The 19,289-nt window shown below is 38.9% G+C and overlaps 2 protein-coding genes across 9 annotated transcripts in view; one reads left to right on the plus strand and one right to left on the minus strand.

Moving 5' to 3' along the window:
• Positions 1-13,693, plus strand: part of PPM1E (protein phosphatase, Mg2+/Mn2+ dependent 1E) — a 160,366-nt gene extending 146,673 nt beyond the window's left edge. Inside the window, exons 5-7 of the mRNA XM_079131379.1 lie at positions 2,181-2,324; positions 2,554-2,647; positions 11,272-13,693. Of these exons, the coding sequence (XP_078987505.1) occupies positions 2,181-2,324; positions 2,554-2,647; positions 11,272-12,308 (1,275 nt within the window). The 3' untranslated portion in view covers positions 12,309-13,693. The remainder of the gene's footprint in view (positions 1-2,180; positions 2,325-2,553; positions 2,648-11,271) is intronic.
• The window catches only part of TRIM37 (tripartite motif containing 37), a 171,021-nt gene that overhangs the window by 12,857 nt on the left and 138,875 nt on the right, over positions 1-19,289 (minus strand). Inside the window, exon 22 of one of the 8 annotated variants that reach the window (XM_079131366.1) lies at positions 13,865-14,122. The exons of 5 other annotated variants lie outside the window; for them this stretch is intronic. Coding sequence is in view for 1 of the 3 variants with exons in the window: in XM_079131361.1 (XP_078987487.1) it covers positions 14,119-14,122 (4 nt within the window). In the remaining 2 variants the exon portion in view is untranslated. Of the gene's footprint in view, positions 1-13,864; positions 14,123-19,289 lie in introns of those variants that run through there. 2 more of the 8 variants (XM_079131363.1, XM_079131361.1) reach the window with 2 other exon arrangements.

Raw genomic sequence — 19,289 nt, forward strand, 5'->3', positions numbered from 1 at the left:
CTGGATACATTCCTATAATCATTGCTGGATTTGGCAGGCGAGTTTTATCTTTCCTTTCTTTATCATTATCTGTCAGGTTCATACCAGGACCATCTCTCTGAGCTTTCTTGCTGACAAGATCTGGATATGGTGGATATGAAATAATGTTTAAAAAAAAAAAAAAAAAAAACAGAAACTAGGATTACTTCCATACGTTTGGTTCTAAATGTGTAGGCAGTGTTTGGCTGTGTGTCTCTTGGAGAGGGCGACTCCTTAAATGATCTTCATTTGATCTTCTCTTAGCAAGAAGAAAATTCAGGCTTATATCCTATATTGTTAAGATTAATCAGATCTGTTTGTTTACTATGAATGAAATTCAGAGGCTCCTGTATGAAGTTCTAAAAGTAAAAACTAAGTATCATTCTGGGCACTGGCATATAAGTATAGTATTCTATATTGGATTCCTAACTGGGGGCCAACCACTTTCTATTTTTTAAACTAATCACACAAAACATGAGGATATAGCTCAGGGGATATGGCTCAGTAGGTAGAGTGCTTGCGTTGCATGCACAAGGCCCTGGGTTCAATCCCTAGCACCAAAAAAAAAAAAAAAAAAAAAAAAAAAAAAAAAAAAAATCACTCCTGTCATGTGACTTTAACTCTTAAAAATGAAGGCTTAACTCTTTTGCTGTAGGAGAAATCAGGGTAATCATTTAATCCATTTCTTTAATCCTGCAGTTATACTGCAAAGCAATAGTGGTTCTCAGAATTCATGAACCAATAATTCAGAACTGCTTGGTATTAAGCAAGAGAAATATTCTATATCTTTATCCCCACCCTCAAGTTTCAACTTATATGCAAATCCAGCAACCTAACTACTAGGGTGTACACAGATGTGCAGCTGGAAAAACAACAGTTAACAACTGTTAACCTCAGATCCTCCCAGTCTCTTGAGGGCTGACACTGTGCGGCTCTGCCTCTCTTACAGCTGCTGGCTCTCAACGTTCTGAACAAGTCACTTTGTTTTTTTCATCCTCTAGTCTATTCCTTTTCTGTCTCCTTAAAATTATGGGCATATTTATTTTATTTTTATTTATTTATTTTTTATTGATCATGTTTACCTCATTTGCCAACGGTCCTGGTGTCTCAGTTCTACCGATAGATTTCTTGAATAATTTAGGTTTGTCTCTGTAGTCCCTTTTCTCCTTGTACTTCCATGTGCTGCTAACTGCTGGGGGGAAAGTAGCTATTCCTGTTGTGAAGCAGCCCAGCCTCCTGTTCTTTCCAGGGCATATGCACTGAAGTGTCTTTATCATGTGTTCCAGAGGGCTGAGTTGGTGAACATTCTGTGTGGGAAGATATTTTATTGGTGGGTGAGGATTTATAACAAACTTTCCCTATATAGGGAAGTTGTTTTTCTCATTGGATATAAGGAGCCCTTTACCACCCCTGACGCATTGGTTCTAATTTAGGCCAGGTCCTTAGTAACAGAAAGTCATGCTCATTTGGTGGTGACTCATGTCAAATGGAGATATCATTTTAGTATGATAGGATCAAGAGTTTTAAGTACAGTGGTAGCTGTTGCAGTGAAATTCCAGGCTATTAGGTCTTTATGCAATGTTTCAAAAGCAAAGGCCCCTAAAAATATTGTAGACAAACTTAAAAATAAGTTTTTTATACTAAGATATATGCACCTTAGTACTTCAGGTAATGTATGCTATCTCTTGGCTCCTTATCTTGGGAACATATGATGGTATACCAAGCAAAGCTTTACATATTACTTTGTATAGCTAGGATACCTTATTGAACATTGAGTAGGTCAATAATGAAACAGACTAGAATATGGAAATCTTTAAGGATTGATATAGTGAATTTAGCAATAGCCTGGAAGGAAAAAGAGTTTCCCCTCTATTTTGTATACTAAAGTTACCTGCCTTTGAGACAAGTCACATAACCCTGACACTTAAAAAAAATCTGGAATTAATCATTCCTGTCTTGCATATTATAGATAAGGTAGATTTGTGTGTGTAGTTAATAAGTACATACATGCATATAAAATGAACAGAAAAACACGAATTGCTATGTATTTGTGAAACTGCATTATTAATAGACTACCTTCCAAATTAATAATTATCAATTGCTCTCAATGAAAATTTGGTGTCTATTTTCATTGACTCTAGTTTTATTTAAACTATTTTCAGAGCTTAAGATGTGGGACCACAGGAGTGGTGACTTTTATCAGAGGCAACATGCTACATGTGGCCTGGGTGGGTGATTCCCAGGTAATGCTTGTGAGAAAGGGCCAAGCTGTTGAACTAATGAAACCACACAAACCAGACAGAGAGGTACGTATGGTTTGTTTTATTGGAGCACATGTCATAGAGGCAGTTCTTGAGTTATTAATTAGGATTCACTCAATTATTATAATTATTGCCATTAATCTCAACAGTTGTGTCTATCTTCATAAGAGAAGCTTTTCAGGAACCTGATGAGTATTTAAACTGTTGTTAACTATTAAAATAGATGAATTCATTCTGAACCCAGTAAGCTTCTTTTTATTTCTTTGCTGTTTAGGATGAAAAGCAGCGAATTGAGGCCCTTGGAGGTTGTGTAGTCTGGTTTGGTGCCTGGAGGGTGAATGGAAGTCTGTCAGTCTCCAGAGCTATAGGTAGGAAAAACAAATTAATTTTGTTTCTCCAAACTTAATTTAATTTTGTTTCTCTTCTTCTAGCTTACTGTCTTATATTACCTCTGATATGAGGGAACTGGAGATAATACTTTATATTATCTGAGTGTTTATATATGTTTAAAATAATTGGATAATGCCTCTTTAATTAGTTGATTCAGTTAAACCTATTTGTAATCTTAAATTCCATTATAAAACAGGGACCATATCAAGAAATTCATAGCATGAATTTAGCCAGGTGTGATGGTGTATACCTGTAATCCCAGCAACTGTAAAGGCTGAGGCAGAAGAGTCACAAGTTCAAGGCCAGCCTCAGCGACTTAGTGAGACCCTGTCTCAAAAATAAATAAGGGCTGGGGATGTAGCTCAGTGGGATAGTGCCTCTGGGTTCAATAAAATAAAAATTAAAAAAAAAGTACTAGGTTTTATCAGTTTTTTTTTTCTTTTTTTCCCCCTTTAAATAGAAGCCTTTAATTGTTATTGTACTAACCTACCTAAAACCACAGTGATCCTCATTTTTTTTCTAAAATTTGCTTTAATTAGTTGTACATGACCGTAGAATGCATTTATACATTTTGATAACTCATAAATAGAAGTGTGATTTCACATTTTTGATTGTATATATTGTAGGAGCACATCGGCCATACAGTCATATATGTACATGAGGTAATAATGTGTGTATCACTCTCCTATCTTTTCTACTCTCATATCCCCCATACCCCCTCCTCTCCATTCACTACCCTCTACCTAATATAAAGTAACTTTATTCCTCCCTAGCACTCCTGCCCATTGTGAATTAGCATCCGCATATCAGAGAAAACATTCAGCCTTTGGTTTTTGGGTTTGGCTTATTTCACTTAGCATGATATTCTCCAACTGCATTCATTTACTGGCAAATGCCATAATTTCATTCTTTTTAAAAGCTGAGTAGTATTCCATTGTGTATATCTATCACATTTTCTTTATCCATTCATCTGTTGAAGGACACTGAGGTTGGTTCTATAGTTTAGCTACTGTGAATTGAGCTGCTGTAAACATTGATGTGGCTTTATCACTGTGGTATGTTGATTTTAAGTCCTTTGGCTATAAGCCAAGGAGTGGGATAGCTGGGTCAAATGGTGGGGGTTCCATTCCAAGTTTTCTGAGGAATCTCCATACTGCTTTCTATAATGGTCGCACCATTTTGCATTTCCACCAGCAGTGGATGAGTGTACCTTTTTCCCCACATCCTCACCAACACTTATTGTTGCTTGTATTCTTGATAACTGTCATTCTGATTGGAGTGAGATGAAATCTTAGTTTTGATTTACATTTCTCTAATTGCTAGAGATGTTGAACATTTTTTCATATATTTGTTGATTGATTGTATATCATCTTCTGTGAAGCGTCTGTTCAGTTCCTTGGTCCACTTATCAATTGGGTTATTTGTTATTTGGTGTTAAGTTTTCTGAGTTCTCTATATGTCCTGGAGATTAATGCTTTATCTGAGGGGCATGTGGTAAAGATTTTCTCCCAATCTGTAGGCTCTCTCTTCACATTATTGTTTCTTTTGCTGAGAAGAAGCTTTTTAGTTTGAATCTATCCCATTCATTGATTCTTGATTTAACTCCTTGAACTTCAGGAGTCTTGTTAAGGAAGTCAGGTCCTAAGCCGACATGGCGAAGATTTGGGCCTTCTTCTAGTAGGTGCAGGATCTCTGTTCACAGTCATCCTCATTTCATTTTGTTTTGGGTCATATTTAACCACTATTTTCCAGAAAATGGAAGGCTCTCCACATATTTTTACCCCTATTAATTTTGTTTGTATTTTTATATTTTTTTCAGTTAACTTTAAAATCATATAAATAACAATTCATGGGAAAACACTGTACTTTTTTTGTGAAAATCATTTTCTTTTTTTTTAATTTTTTAATTTTTATTTTTTATTTATTTATTTTTATTGTAAACAAATGGGATACATGTTGTTTCACTGTACATGGCATAAAGGCATACCATTTGTGTAATCATAAATTTACATAGAGTAATGTTGTTTGATTTATTCTGTTATTTTTTCCCTTCCCCCTACCCCTCCCACCCCTCTTTTCCCTCTATACAGTCCTTCCTTCCTCCATTCTTGCCCCCCTCCCTAACCCTACCTAACACTAACCCCTCCCTCCCCCCATTATGTGTCATCATCCACTTATTAGCGATATCATTCGTCCTTTGGCTTTTGAGATTGGCTTATCTCACTTAGCATGATATTCTCCAATTTCATCCATTTTGTGAAAATCATTTTCTAAACATGAAATATAGTAATTTGTCAGGTAACAGGTTTTAAAGAATCTGTATCATAGGATTTAAATTTTTAAAAAGAGGGTAAAACAAGTTAAAGAGCTGAGTGGGCAAAATGAACAAGTATAAGTTCAAAGAACTGAGCTGTTTCCATCTTTGTCTCACTTTGGGCCCTGAGTTTGTTATTCTAGGCTTTGTGGTTTACCTTTATTTCCCAGTTTTTAGAAGAGAATAAATCAAGATATATCTACATGGATGATATATATATTGCAATTCTTAGTCTCTGCCTCCTCCCTAAAGAAATGAAGTAACTGGATACAGGGTTAGCATGGATAGAGTTCACATCTAATCCCCAAATTTAGTTTATTACCACCAAAAAAATTTCAGAACAGTAAGAAAATCTGAAAGGATTGATTTAGTTTCACCACTGATTTGAGTTCTTCCCACTCTTTGGGAAGGTGCTGGCAAGCTGTGAAGTGGCCCAAATATGAGCAGCAGAAGGCTGAAAGAGAAATAAAGCTAAAAGATTCTACAAATACCTCCTGAAAAATTGAGAGTTACTTTTACCTTACACTGAGGGAGTTATTAAGACCTCTGGAATAAGGCCAAAGGTAGAAATTCTCATTTCTAAAATACACTCCTATATAGAATTATTTTTGGACAATTCCAGCCAAAGGCTGCTTCTTCTTGATCTTGTCTTTGTCAGAAGATTGAAGGGTATCTTTAGTGCTTGTTATAGAACCAATTTACTAGAGAGGATACTTGCCCTTTCTTCATTCTAAAAATAGAACACAAGGTGAAATTAAAGTAGGGGAAGAGTTTCCTTGACTAAGTGACTATCTAATAAGGTAAACGTCATGGAGGAAGTGACTTTTGAGTTGGATGGAGAGTAAGGTTTAGGAAAGGAAATTCCAGGTACACATAGAACTATAAATACCTGGGAGTTTGAAAGGACACGATGTGTTTTAAGAATAGCAACAAACACAGGAGGCTGGAACAGAGGCGGGGGAGTGGTAAGAGATAGAAGTGTTGTTGCCAGATGTGAAGGACTTCATAGCTGAGGCTAAGTAGTCCGGACTCTACCGGGAGATAGCAGAGGGGCCACGAGATCAGGTTTGTATTGATAAAGATATACACTCTCGCAGTACAGAAGACAGAGCAGCAAGAGCCTAGAAGGGAGGTCACTCAGGAGGCTGAGGATGTGGAGGAGGGAGACACAATGGGGAGGTTGTAGGGAAGAGGAAAGCTAATTTCCAGGTTTCTTACTTGTGACTGGAAAGAGCATTTGTTTAAAAAAAAAAAAAAAAAAAAACAGCATTTTGGAGGTGGGGAAAACAGATAAGGAGTTTGGTTTGCACGTATATTATAGGTAGCTATGGGGACGACTTGGAAGAGAATTCGTATGCAGTTGGAAATATAGATCTGGAGTTCAGCTGAGAGTTCTAAGTTGGAGACAGAGCTTTGGGAACTCATCCTGTTTTAGCAATGATATTAACAATCACTCTGATATATGTATAAATACAAGTATCTGAAACTATAGGCATGGATGACACTGTCCAAGAAATATGTTGTGTGAAGACCCCAAGATGAGGCTCATTGCTTAAGGTAGAACAGCGTGATCAGGTTTTCTGGGTTTGTACCTTGACTGCCACTTTACAGCCTGTGGACCTTGGAAGATTTCTGCATCTATCTGCTCCTTTGTAAAATGTCAATAATAACAATACCTAGCTCCTGAAATTTTTATATTGAATGATGCAGCACATGCATCATACTTAGAACCAGTCTGGCACATTCTGAGCACACAGTGATTGTTAGTGCTGTAGTTAAGTGAAGAAACCAGTGAAGACAAGATGCAAACAGAGATTTACGTAGGTTATTACAGATGCTGGGAAAAGAGGATTTCTACATGTGAGCAGTCAGCGGTGTCAAGTGCCACAGAAGTCAAGTGTGAGATGGGTTTAAAAATGATCTGGATTTAAAATTTGGAAATAATTGGTGCTATTTGAATAAACAATTTAGATTAGTAGGCGGAAAGATTTATCATCGGGTTCAAAAAACAATCAGGTAAGGAGAAACAGGCATAATGTGTAGATCTAGTTTTTTGGGCAGTTTGATGGTGAGGGGGAGAAAGTGCTACCACTGTTTATGCTTCCTCGAGTGTTTGAACACTGGAGAAGCACGCAGAGGCAAGCATGGAGAGCAGGTTTTACTTAAAGGTAGTAACAGGCTTCTCCAGGGAGGGAGGAGGGAGCCATGGCTGGTAGTCTGGCATCCCAGGAAGTGTGAGTGCCCTGTCCCTTTTATAGACTAGTTCCCTTTGTTCTCCTGCTCTCCCCGCACCCCTTATTTTTCTTCTCCTTGCCTATGTGACTCTAGGCCCAAGAGATGGTGGTGGGATGGCCAAAGGGTGGGAAGCAGATGGGCTGGGGGAAGGGCCTAACGGAGTGAGCCAGGCAGGTAGCAGCCCTGGGGGCATTAATTAGCAACTGTCTGCGACCTTTTCGGAGGGGTAGTATAGGCAGGTAATCTGGGTAATCAAAGTGCTGTGGAGACATTGATATTCCAACTTCCCGGATCCAAACTAGCCTCCATTTTCTTGATTCAACCCAATCACCTATCTAGCCTAACTGCCTGTCTTTAATAAACAGTGTGGTGGCTTGAGGGGCAAAGCTGATTTGGGAAGGGCTGCTGCTATTGCTTCTGTTTTGGGGATGAAGAGTCATTATTCAGATTTGAGCCTGTTCGTAAGAAAAAGAGAGTAAACAGAGGAGAAAGTGAAAATGAGAGAGTAGCCAGAGACCTAGGGAGACAGCACCCACACACAGGTTAGCTCTGAAAAGGGGAAAGGGAGATCTCTGAGAAAATGGTACGGACACAGGTGAATCTCTTGCTCAGGAGGCTGAGGCAAGAGGATCACAAGTTCCAAGTCAGCCTCAGCACTTAGTGAGGCCCTGTCTCAAAATTTAAAAAGGTCTAGGGATGCGGGTTAGTGGTTAAGCACCCCGAGTACCAAAAAATGGAAAAAAAAAAAAAAAAGTTCATCTACCAAAATTCAGTAGCTTAATTACATTTATGAAATTGAAGAATGTAGAAAGATTTTGAGAACTCATGGAATAAACAGGAGCTAAAGAGGAAGGGGCAAGAGAAAGCACTATTTTCTACTTAGAAAATAAGTGATAAGCTTTTCTCTTGTATCTCCCTATGAGCCCTTCAGATTTATGATCCAAAGTTGACAGAGGCACGGTATGTTTCCTAGCAGATGGAGAGAGAGGTCTGAAGACAAAGGATGTTATCATTTCTACCATGAAATGGATATTCATGCCCTCCTACCAAATTTGGGGGCGAAATGTCATGAATTTGACACCCAACAGTAGAGCAGGTGAAAATCCAGAATTTTGGCAGCATTTTCTCTGTGCAAATCTTTGTATGTTCTGTTCCAAACTAACAGTTGCAGTAGTCTTTTAATTGTAGTATTAAAACAAGATTTTTGGGAACAGTTTGACTCAGATCACATTTATTTTTAGAGGTGGAATTTTTAAAAAAATGGTAATTCAGTCAGGTATAGTGGAGAAATTAAGTGGACAGTGAAACCCATGACTGGAAATTTTAATTAGCTCTAACAGGTAGGCTACTGGGAGGCATTATAGTAAAGAAGTGAAACTGGCTGGGCGCAGTGGCGCACACCTGTATTCCCAGTGGCTCAGGAGGCTGAGGAAGGAGGATCTCAAGTTCGAGGCCAGCCTCAGCAACTTAGTGAGACCCTCTCACAAAATTAAAAATAAAAAGGGCTGGAGATATAGCTCAGTTTGTGGAGTGTTTGCCTTGCATGAACAAGGCCCTGGTTTCAATCCCCAGTACCACTGGGGGGGGGGAAAAAAAAGAATAAGAAGAGGGCCAGGGATGTAGCTCAGTGATAGAGCACCCTGGATTAAATTCCCAGAACAAAAAAGTGAAACTGGTGAAATCAAAACTATGCTTGAGATAAAGATAGATCGTTTTGACTATACATCTAAAGAAATAATGAAGAAGATCCTTAACATGAGTAAGATGAGGGAGTTACACACTGGAGACTAGAAGGTGGTGAAGTTGAGTATGCACACACAGGGTAAAAAGACGAGGATCTTAGTTTAAGTAATTATCTGTTCTCATATCTAGCCACGCCACCTGCTGGACAGGTAGGGCATGTTGACCACATTGGTTCCAGTATTGGACTTTCTGGGCCTATTTGAGGATTAAACAAAGATATGAAATGTTGGAAAGGAATCTTTTTTGGGCAAGAGAGAACCTATAACAGATATGACATTTTATCTTCCCCTAGTCAAAAAGTTTATTGTAGTGCAAAGACAGTAATCAGTGAGTTGTATAGGCAATAACTGGAAGAGCTAGAATTTGGAGCCAGGCAATCTAGACACCAGTGTTGGTGTCCTTAACCACTAAGTTATATGCCACTCCTTCACCTATGGCTGAGAGGTTGAGGACACCAGTTAGGCTCTTACTCAAAGGAAAACAAAGGTAAACAGTGAATGGAGCTGGCTAGTGCTCTGGATCTCAAAGTTCCAGAGGTTTCCTTTTGTGGTACTTAGGAATGAACCCAGGGGCTCTACCACTGAGCTATATCCCTAGCCCCTTTTATTTTTTGTTTTGAGACAGGGTCTAAAGTTATAGAATTGTGATGATCTACCTCAGCCTCACAAGTAGCTGGGATTACAGGCCCGCACCAAAGGCTGTGTCAGTGATCGGTTATCTCAGTTATCTGGTGATAGAAACATGGGCCCAAGGTCTCTAGCTTCTCTCTATCCACATTAGTCCCCAACATTTGCCTCTGTGTCATCGCTTATGCTATTCCCTCAAGCAAAGGTGATAACTAACATATTCTTCAAGGCTTAGCTCAAAATTCATTCTGTGAGTAAAGGAACTAAGCAAGGCAAGAAAGGCAGGGCTAGTGGGGCCTTGGGCCAGGGAGGGGTGAGTAGTGTCACAGTTGTTAAGAAGTAGGGGGATTAACAGTAAAGAGGTAGAGGGGGGTAATCAGAGACATAGGAAGAAAGCAAGAACATGGTAATCTGAGAACAAGAGAAAAATGGTTGCATAATTTGTGCCTGTTCTCTAGAAAAAAAGTAGAAAGCCAAGCAGACTAGGAAAGGAGACCTGCATTCAAGTTCCCTTGTGTGAAGCCTGGCTTGAGGGAACCACACTTGAATTTTAAAATCCCTTGTAACTCAAACCTTTCTCTGTGCTCACAACATGAAATTGTTTGATTTCCAAGTAAGGATAGAACAAAAATTGTTTAATGAAGAGAATGATCAGAATTTTTATTTTTTTCAATGTGAACTTGTTCTCAAGTCAGTTTAATCAAACCTAGTAAAAAACAGAATGAAATGATAGCATTTGCAGGCAAATGGATGGAACTAGAGAATATCATGCTAAGTGAAATAATCCAATCCCAAAAAACCAAAGGCTAAATGTTTTCTCTGATAAGCGGATGCTGATCTACAGTGGGAGGGGGTGAGGACAAATGAAGGAACTTTGGATTGTGCAGAGGGGAGTGAAGGGAGGGGAGGGGAGGTGGGGTGGGGAAGGACAGTAGAATGAGAGGGACATTATTACCCTATGTACACATATGTAGCACTACTGGTGTGACGCCAGAGGAATGAGAAGTTGAGCTCCATTTGTGTACAGTGTCAAAGTGCATTTCTACTGTCATGTATAACTAATTAGAACGAATAAAAAAACAGATGTACTAAATCAACAAAGCTTTCCTATGTAGGACTGAATTTCTCAGTATAGCAACAAACTTAGATTTGATATTAGTTGCTGCCATACTCGGCAAAGCCTAAATAATAGCCAGAGGCACAAGATTCGGAGTATAAACTAGATAAGGAATGAAGCCCAGTGACTGGCAAATTTTTAACTGGGATTAAGCCATAAGCAGAATCTGATTAACAGAACATTTTATCTAAAATTATTTGATAAGTTCTTTTTATTAAATCACAGAGGGAGCTGTGTTGGCATATGCCTGTAATCCCAGTGACTAGGGTGGCTGAGGGTGGAGGATCTCAAGTTCAAGGCCAGCCTCAACAATTTAGCAAAATCAAAAATAAAAAAGGGCTGGGGACATGGCTCATTGGTAAAGCGCCCTGGGTTCAAGATTCGTTTTAGTCATTACTTTCCATCACTTTGTTTTCCTTTTAGTTCCTTTCCTTTACACGACTCCTGTCCTTTTTCTATTAAAAAAAAGAAAAAATATATATATTCCTGGAATTGGCCATAAATGTTTTAAGCCTGCCGGTAAGCCAAAGTCTGCTTTCTGATGCTCCCATTTTTTAAATCCTACAGGAGATGCTGAACACAAGCCATATATCTGTGGGGATGCAGATTCCGCCTCAACTGTTTTGGATGGGACAGAAGACTACCTCATTCTGGCCTGTGACGGCTTCTATGATACTGTGAACCCCGATGAGGCAGTGAAAGTTGTGTCTGACCACTTGAAGGAGAACAATGGAGACAGCAGTATGGTTGCCCACAAATTAGTGGCATCAGCTCGTGATGCTGGGTCAAGTGATAACATCACTGTTATTGTGGTATTCCTGAGGGACATGAACAAAGCTGTAAATGTTAGTGAGGAATCAGATTGGACAGAGAACTCTTTTCAAGGAGGGCAAGAAGATGGTGGGGATGATAAGGAGAATCATGGAGAGTGCAAGCGCCCTTGGCCTCAGCACCAGTGCTCAGCACCAGCCGATCTAGGCTATGATGGGCGTGTGGATTCGTTCACTGATAGAACTAGCCTGAGCCCAGGGTCCCAAACCAACGTGCTGGAAAACCCAGGCTACCTAGATCTCACACAAATAGAAGCAAGCAAACCTCACAGTGCCCAGATTTTGCCATCAGTTGAGATGTTTGGTCTTGGTGCACCAAAGCAAGCAAATCTTATAAATGAGCTAATAATGAAGGAAAAATCAGTTCGATCATCATTGCCTGAACGGAATGGTGCTGGAGAGTTTCCAGGGCAGCAGATATACAGAATGGAGAGCTTGTCTCTTGTCTGTTCTGGGTTGGAAAATGAACAGTTCAAATACCTGGGCAAAAGGGTTTCTAGGTTGTATCATTTACGCCACTACTACTCCAAGAGGTGGCATGGATTCAGGTTTAATCCAAAGTTTTATTCATTTCTCTCTGCTCGAGAGCCTTCCCACAAAATAGGCATCAGCCTGTCCTCACTTATTCGAAGTGGGAAGAGAAATAGGATGTTAAGAAGTTACGTGCCATGGAGGGAACACAGTTGGAAAGGGTACGGTGAAAATACAGTGAGAAAGATCAGAAAGGGTAATGATATTCCACACGCAGATCTTCTCTGGAGCTATAAAATATAATACTTTTTCTTTACAGTAGGCTAGCTAGCTATCCCTCAAAAACAACACTATCAGAGTAGAAACAAGGTAGACGTTTCTAAACACATGTGCTTCATTATGAATCCATGGATGGCTCAATTCTTAAATGTAAATAGATCTCTAGGAAACTCAAATTAGTGTTTTCAATCTAAAAAAGTATTGGCGGTTTCACTAGCAAAATTATACAACTGGTCCCTGTGATGTGTCTCTACACCTACATACACCCCCTTTCCAGCACCCCTTCACGTCACTAGTGGAAGCTTGAAAGTTATTTCAGTCAGGATATATCATGTTGAAATCGCAACTCAGTTGAAATCTGGTCTGATGTGCCTAATCTACTTACAGAGAACAATGAAGAATTAACTTCACTTGGGAAACATCCCTCAAGATCCTGGGGACTATGAGAGATTCCCCTGCCCCTTTTTTTGGTAGGTGAAAGACTAAAAGCCATATGGGTTTTAACTGGTAATAACGAAAGTGGAATACTAGTGTCAAAGTGTCAATCTCAGGATTGTGAGGCAGTATATAATCAAATGATTTACTGATTTTTTTTTCTGTAACATGAAACATTTTGAATTAAATATTCCCTAGGGCAGTAGTTACTTGGGGATTTCATAACCTGTTATGGTGCTTTTGGTGGAGTTTTTATTATTTGTCATTTTAGGAGACCACTGTCAGCTGGTTTTCATCTTTGATGCTAATGTGTTTTTCACTGTACCTCATCTCAGGAATAAAACCGGTTTAATAGAGATGATGTCAGGTACAAATATACAAGATCAAAATGCCATTTAAAAAGACAGTTAAAAACCGTTTTAAGTTCACACATAGCAAAGACATGTACTACTATATGTACTACTATAATACAAAAAGTGGCTTTGAAGAATGAAAAATGCCAGTTTTAACTTCTCTAAAATTGTTTTTCCCAAGGAAATGAAGTAATTGGTATGGAGGAGACTGAAAGTACTGCTTAAAGTGAACCCAGAGGCCAAATGCAAAAGAAAATGCAGATTACTGAGCCAGGTCTGTTTAGTTTTAATTGGAAGATGTGAGCCAGAGTTCTGCTACATGCAACTTGAGACTGCATGGATAGGATGTGTTCATTTCAATATTTAGTTTTATTTGGTAATTTTGCTCTTTCTCCTGTTTTAAGCCAGAAGCTTATATTCAACTTAAAGCAGCAAATAAATTATCAGATTCATTCAGTGAAGCACCCTGATTCTCTCAGAACCATGGATGTCCCTACCCTAGTCAACTAGGGACCAGCCATGCCCACAGACAGGTCACTCATGCAGCTGGATGCACTGAATGCTATTGCTGAGAAATGTCCACCATCTAATCATGTTGTACATGCTAATACAATTGCTTTATGTTCCCTAGACCCTCAGAGTCGGACTAAAATTCCAAAACTGTAAAGACATAGACGACTACAGCATATTACAGGGGCCCGTATGGCTATATCATCAAGTAATTACAACAACAACAACAACAACAACAACAGATTAACACTTTAGCAACAATCAGATTGTTAATCTATAGATTTTATTTTTTTAAAATTTGGATGTTGAGTAGAGATTTTCATTATTTTTTGTTTTCTTGACTTTGAAGTAATTTATTCTTTCCTCAGTCTTGTGACACATGGATGAAAAGGAGAGAGTAAGTACGACTCCAGCTATGTTAGTTTCTCATCATTCTGATGCTTTGCCCCATACATGTACCTCACTTATATCTGTCATTTTCTGAAGCCTAGAACTTGTTGACAAGCCTTCAGATGCAGTCTCAGTTTCAAATCAGATTATCTAAGGAAACAGAACACAGGCAGCATTGGTATACGTTATAGTCCAAAATGCTTAGCTGAGTAAAAACAAGTTTTTTTTTAAAAAGAATTTTCTATAGTTGTCTATTGGTAATGCTTTTGATCAGATTTGGTAAAAGGAAAGAAGTCACAGTGATAAGCTTTTTTAGGGAGGAAAAAGATGGTTGGATGAAACTGGGACAAACACAGACCCATTTTTAAAGGTCTGGGTTTTGTAGGTCTGACTACATAGCAGTGTTAACTCCATTTCTCATATCACTAGCTCTCTAGAAAACAGAAAAGTAGTTCTAGTGTGGTCAATAAACCAATATTGTAAAAAAAATAGCAACTATTTGTTCACAACATGCATACTCATAGGGTAGTTAGGTACCATTTGTAAGGTAAGTCCTTTAAAATCCTATAATACTTATTAGTGGTTATTGGTCTGATATATGCTGCTCTTGGTTCTATACACTAGATAAAAAGCAGTGCTTTGTGAAATGCAGTGTTAATCTTAATGCCACTGGTGATAGAAAGTAGCTCCCTTCAGTTCAAATCCTGTGCCCTTATTTGCTGCTTGCTAACGTAAGCAATAAGTAACCCTCTAATGGTATCTACACATTTCTGTAACTTGTATTTAATGATGGTGTATCTTTGGTGATTGTAAAAATATTAGATATAAAAGTATAATATATACTGTTAATGCTGAGGTATAGTCTGAATTATGTGTTTTGTACCTTTATTCATCGTGTAATTTAGTGGTGGTGAAAGTTCTACACTCAATCCATAGAGTGGCAGTATCCCTTTTTCAACTTAACATGATCTGCATCAATTTGTTTGCCTGCTAAACAAGTTTTGTTAGAATAGGAAATAGTAAAACAAATATAAACAAGAAAAGTGTAGTACTGGTTAGGGAAACAGACTTCGAGTCACCATCTGAAGTTACTAAAACTCCTTGTACATTCACTGTGAGTTTCCAGGGGAGTTAGTCCCTAATTTAAAGGTTTCCTTTTTCACTTTCTAGATGTACACTTTTGAGGGACATCTGAGGTTAGGCAACATCATAGCACCAAATACTTGGGGCTCTTAATCCCATTTAGGTCTGTACTACAGGGGTCAGGTTAGAAACACATGTATATACCTTTTCTTTACCTAGAAGTGCCATCCATTGTCCTTGAAATAAAGCCACTAAAGTTCCTATTACATTTAATTTGAAGTAGGAGACTCCTTGAACATAACACCTTATCCAAGGACAATGTCAATCATATCAATGTCAACACTGAGTCTAATTCTGACCACGTTGATAGTGGTAGAGCATCAACACTGCATTTTCATGACAGCCACACTCCATTGTTGAAACACTGTGCCAGTAAGAAGCGCAAAGTCCATTGGGCAGGTGAGAATGACCCACTTACAGGTGAGACTGCTGTGTGCGGGTATCTCAATTTTAATTTTTAAACTTGGTTCACTCAAGAAGCATTCTCACCTAAGCAAGGCCACAGAAGGATACTACAATTTAGTTCACACTTTATCTTGGGACAATTTTTTTTATCATAAATTAGATACCCACTCTTGTTCTGACCTGTGAAATGATTGTCTTTTTTCAAAACAAAATGATACTGCCAGTATTAAAACACAGCTATCTTCCAGACATATGGTACTGTATTGAAAAAATAATTACTTCCTCCAGCGGCATTTTATGTATTTTGAAGACTATTTTATTCTACTAATTAGGAAAAAAATGAAATAGGACGGGGAACTCCAAACTATTGAAAAGGAAATACTTTAATTAACTTTGATGTATTAAATAATTCAGATACATCATTGTTAACTCTCTAGGTGCTCTTTGGTGGGAGACAGGCTTTCTCTTGTTTATGACATTTCTCTGCAAAGAATTCTTTATGGAGTGAAGTGAATAATTTCTTATCAAGTAAAATCAATTTACAAACCTGCTGTACAGATCACTTTTGAGTTCAGTTGTAATCATGAGTGATCCTTCACATTTTATTTATTCAAACTGTTCATTCAGGTAAAGAATGTTGAAATTTTGCCAATATCTTAATAAAACCCAGCAATTTAAAACCATTAAGTCATTTGTCTTTTTCTTTAGTGCTTAAATTTAGGCAGATTCCCTCAGAACTGGTGGAAATAAAGCATCCTGGGAATTTCTTAAGTCAATTAAGAATATTTGAAGAAGAAAATTTGCTAAAGGCAAAAAAAGCCCAAAAGAGAGATGTTTCTCATCTTTATCCATGGTATCCCCATTGGTTTGGTTGGGGGAAGCAAGCACCCCAAGGACTTCATTCCTAGAACACTGCACACAACTTTTGAAATTAAAGGGGCAAAGTGAAACAAAAGGTCTGCTGAGAGTGGAGGCAAGAAGTGAAGCCAATTGAGCAAGAAATGGAACTAAGCCTCCAAACAAGTAAACCTCGTTAATACAGCACTGTTATCTTCTCTTCACCATTAAGGCCTCTTCACCATTAAGGCTTTAAAACTTCACACAGCTACAACTCCTAATTACCTAAACTCCTAATTCCCTAAATTCATTCAGTACTTAGCATGACTTTATGTACAGAAAAAAAAAAAAAAAAAGTTTTGAAAGGTGAAGGGGTTTGCTAAATCAAGGAACAATTTCTAATGAAAAAAATTCTATTGAAAAATTTTCAGAAGTCATTTACATTTTTTAAAAATCCCCTAAAAGTTGGTATTACTTAATTAATAGTTTGAGTGGAAATTTACTAACCCTACCAAATCATCAGAAATGACTGACTGGGGCTAGATATAAGTTGCTTAGCATGCCACAGCGCCATGTCTAGGTGTCACAGTGCTAGAACACTTGCATAGCATGGGTAAGGCCCTGGGTTCGATCCTCAGCACCACATAAATATAAAAAAATAAAGGTATTGTGTCCACCTACAACTAAAAAAATACATATAAAATAAAAAGTGTCTGGATTGATAGTGGGTCGTCTCCCCCCTTGAAACCAGGCCTTCTGCACGGTACACTACACCTATTTATTGTCTTAAGTAGTGAAAACACTTTTGCTTGGCTTAGGAATAAACTTTATAGTACTTCAAACAAATGGGGTTCCTTCCTGAGACACTCAAAACTGTTTTTTAGTTATTGTTTAGTTAAAAAAAAAAAATGCTCTTCACTTATTTTTTCACTCCAGTCATGGAACCTCCAAGTAAGATCCCTGGCCTCATGGTGCAAGCAGGGTCCCTCACAGGTTCCGATTGTTCTGATTCTGCTTTAGTACCAGGGAAACAAATGTGAAAAACTGTCCAAAATGATTCACATCTGGAGAAATAATTTTCCAATGAGTAGCCAGACAGAGATGAAAAGTGAAATGTCCCTGCCAGTCATTACTCTGGGTGATAACGAAAGCCAGAGCATTTAAGCCAAATGGAGTAGAAAGACACAGTGAGAGGGAAGCCTAGGGAGCAGCCTTTCCTGTGCTGCAGGACTTGGGCCAGCAATCTGGCTGTGCAGAGCAAGAACAGAAAAGCAGCAGCAGTCTCTAGAAATGCGTCTGCTCTAAGAGACAGACAAGTCCGCAGTATGTCCCAAAACTATAGATGGCTGATGTTATTACCATGTTCTCTTAGGCCTCCTTGGGCAGTTTTAAAACTTACATCTAGACTATATAGTCATGTATTTATTGGATGATGTGGAACTGGAGGTAGAATAAGAACAAATCTAAAACTTTCACCCGGTAAAAACCAAAATGAATGTGCAAAGAAGAAAATAGTTCTTGGAGTTTTCTATTTTCCAAACATACTTTTTTTTTTTTTTTTTTTGGTACCGGGGGCTAAACCCAGGGGCACTTAACCATGCCACAACCCCAGCCCATTTTATTTTTTATTCTGAGACAGGGTCTAAGTTACTTAGGGCCTCACTAAGTTGCTAAGGTTGGCTTTGAACTTGCAATTCTGCCTCAGCTTCCCAAGCTCCTGGGATTACAGACATGTGCCACCATGCCCGGCACCCTGTTTTCCAATTTTTTTTTTTTTTTACAAATCACCTCTTTAAAAGTAAAAAGAACTTGGATAAAAATGGCTCACTGTTTTCTGAATTACAGTTTTAAAATCATACTGTCTTTAATTCAACAAGTATATACTTCACAGGTAGCACTAGAAGGAATACTGCTTCCATTCCTATAGTGAAAAACAGCCAGATTAAGTGCAAATTATGACTTTTTGAACCCACTGGAAAGTTGAAGAATAACCACCTGGCCTAACGCTGACAGAGGGACAGGCTCTTCCGGGGGAGTGGAGACATGAGCATCAGCTTCCCTTGGGTAGCTATGAGTGGACACTGGAAAAAACAGCTAACGTGACAACTGGTGAAGGCAGAGTATGGGCTGGAAACAGTATGGAGTCCTGGGGGCCTCGGAAACTAGAGTCTACACTCTCTTCAGACTTTTTCTTCACAAACTCTACCAAGTGTTTACAGAAAAATGACTGGAAAGAGCCCTAACAAGTGTCAACTATGGCGCAGACCCAAGAGAGGTAGACAACAACCTTGTGGGAAGGTCTAGAAACTCACCAGATCCATTCCCCTACCTCCTCTATGGAACAGAGGTGCTCTTCTACTGGAGGGGGAAATACTGCTCCCTTAGGGCACTGGTGCAGCCAGTCCCTGAAGCTGAGCGAAAGCAACAGGGAGGGGACAGGAGGAATGTCACTGGGCCTCCAACTAGATAGAAAGAGGCAAGTAAACTGAGGTTTTCTCCATCCAAACCTAGAGAGAGTGCATAAAACTGGAGCTTAATCTGAGAATGTCAGCCCCTCCCCAGCCCCAGAAGTATACAGGAGCTAGATGTTCAGCTCAGTGGTAAAGCAATTGCTTAAGAGGTGCAAGGCCCTGGGCTTGCTCCCCACAGCCCCCAACGAAAACAAACAGACCCTCTGTGAGGTACAAACAGGAGGTATATGCATAAGAGAGACACTGCCCTGGCAATCCAACCCCCATCAACAAAACTGGATATTGCTATGGGAACCTGAAGTCACTAAGGTCAATCATAGTGACAGCAAGCCTTGAGCCAAACTCCTGACTACATTAATTCGATCTCTGCAATGAAGGTCTAAGCAGGAGACAAGAATTGCTCATTTTCAGGCATGAATAATCCACCAAAGCATCTAGTGTTCTACAAAACATACTTCGTT

The sequence above is a fragment of the Sciurus vulgaris genome (genome assembly GCF_902686455.1).
Source record: "Sciurus vulgaris genome assembly, chromosome: 3".
NCBI classification, from domain to species: Eukaryota; Metazoa; Chordata; class Mammalia; order Rodentia; family Sciuridae; genus Sciurus; species Sciurus vulgaris.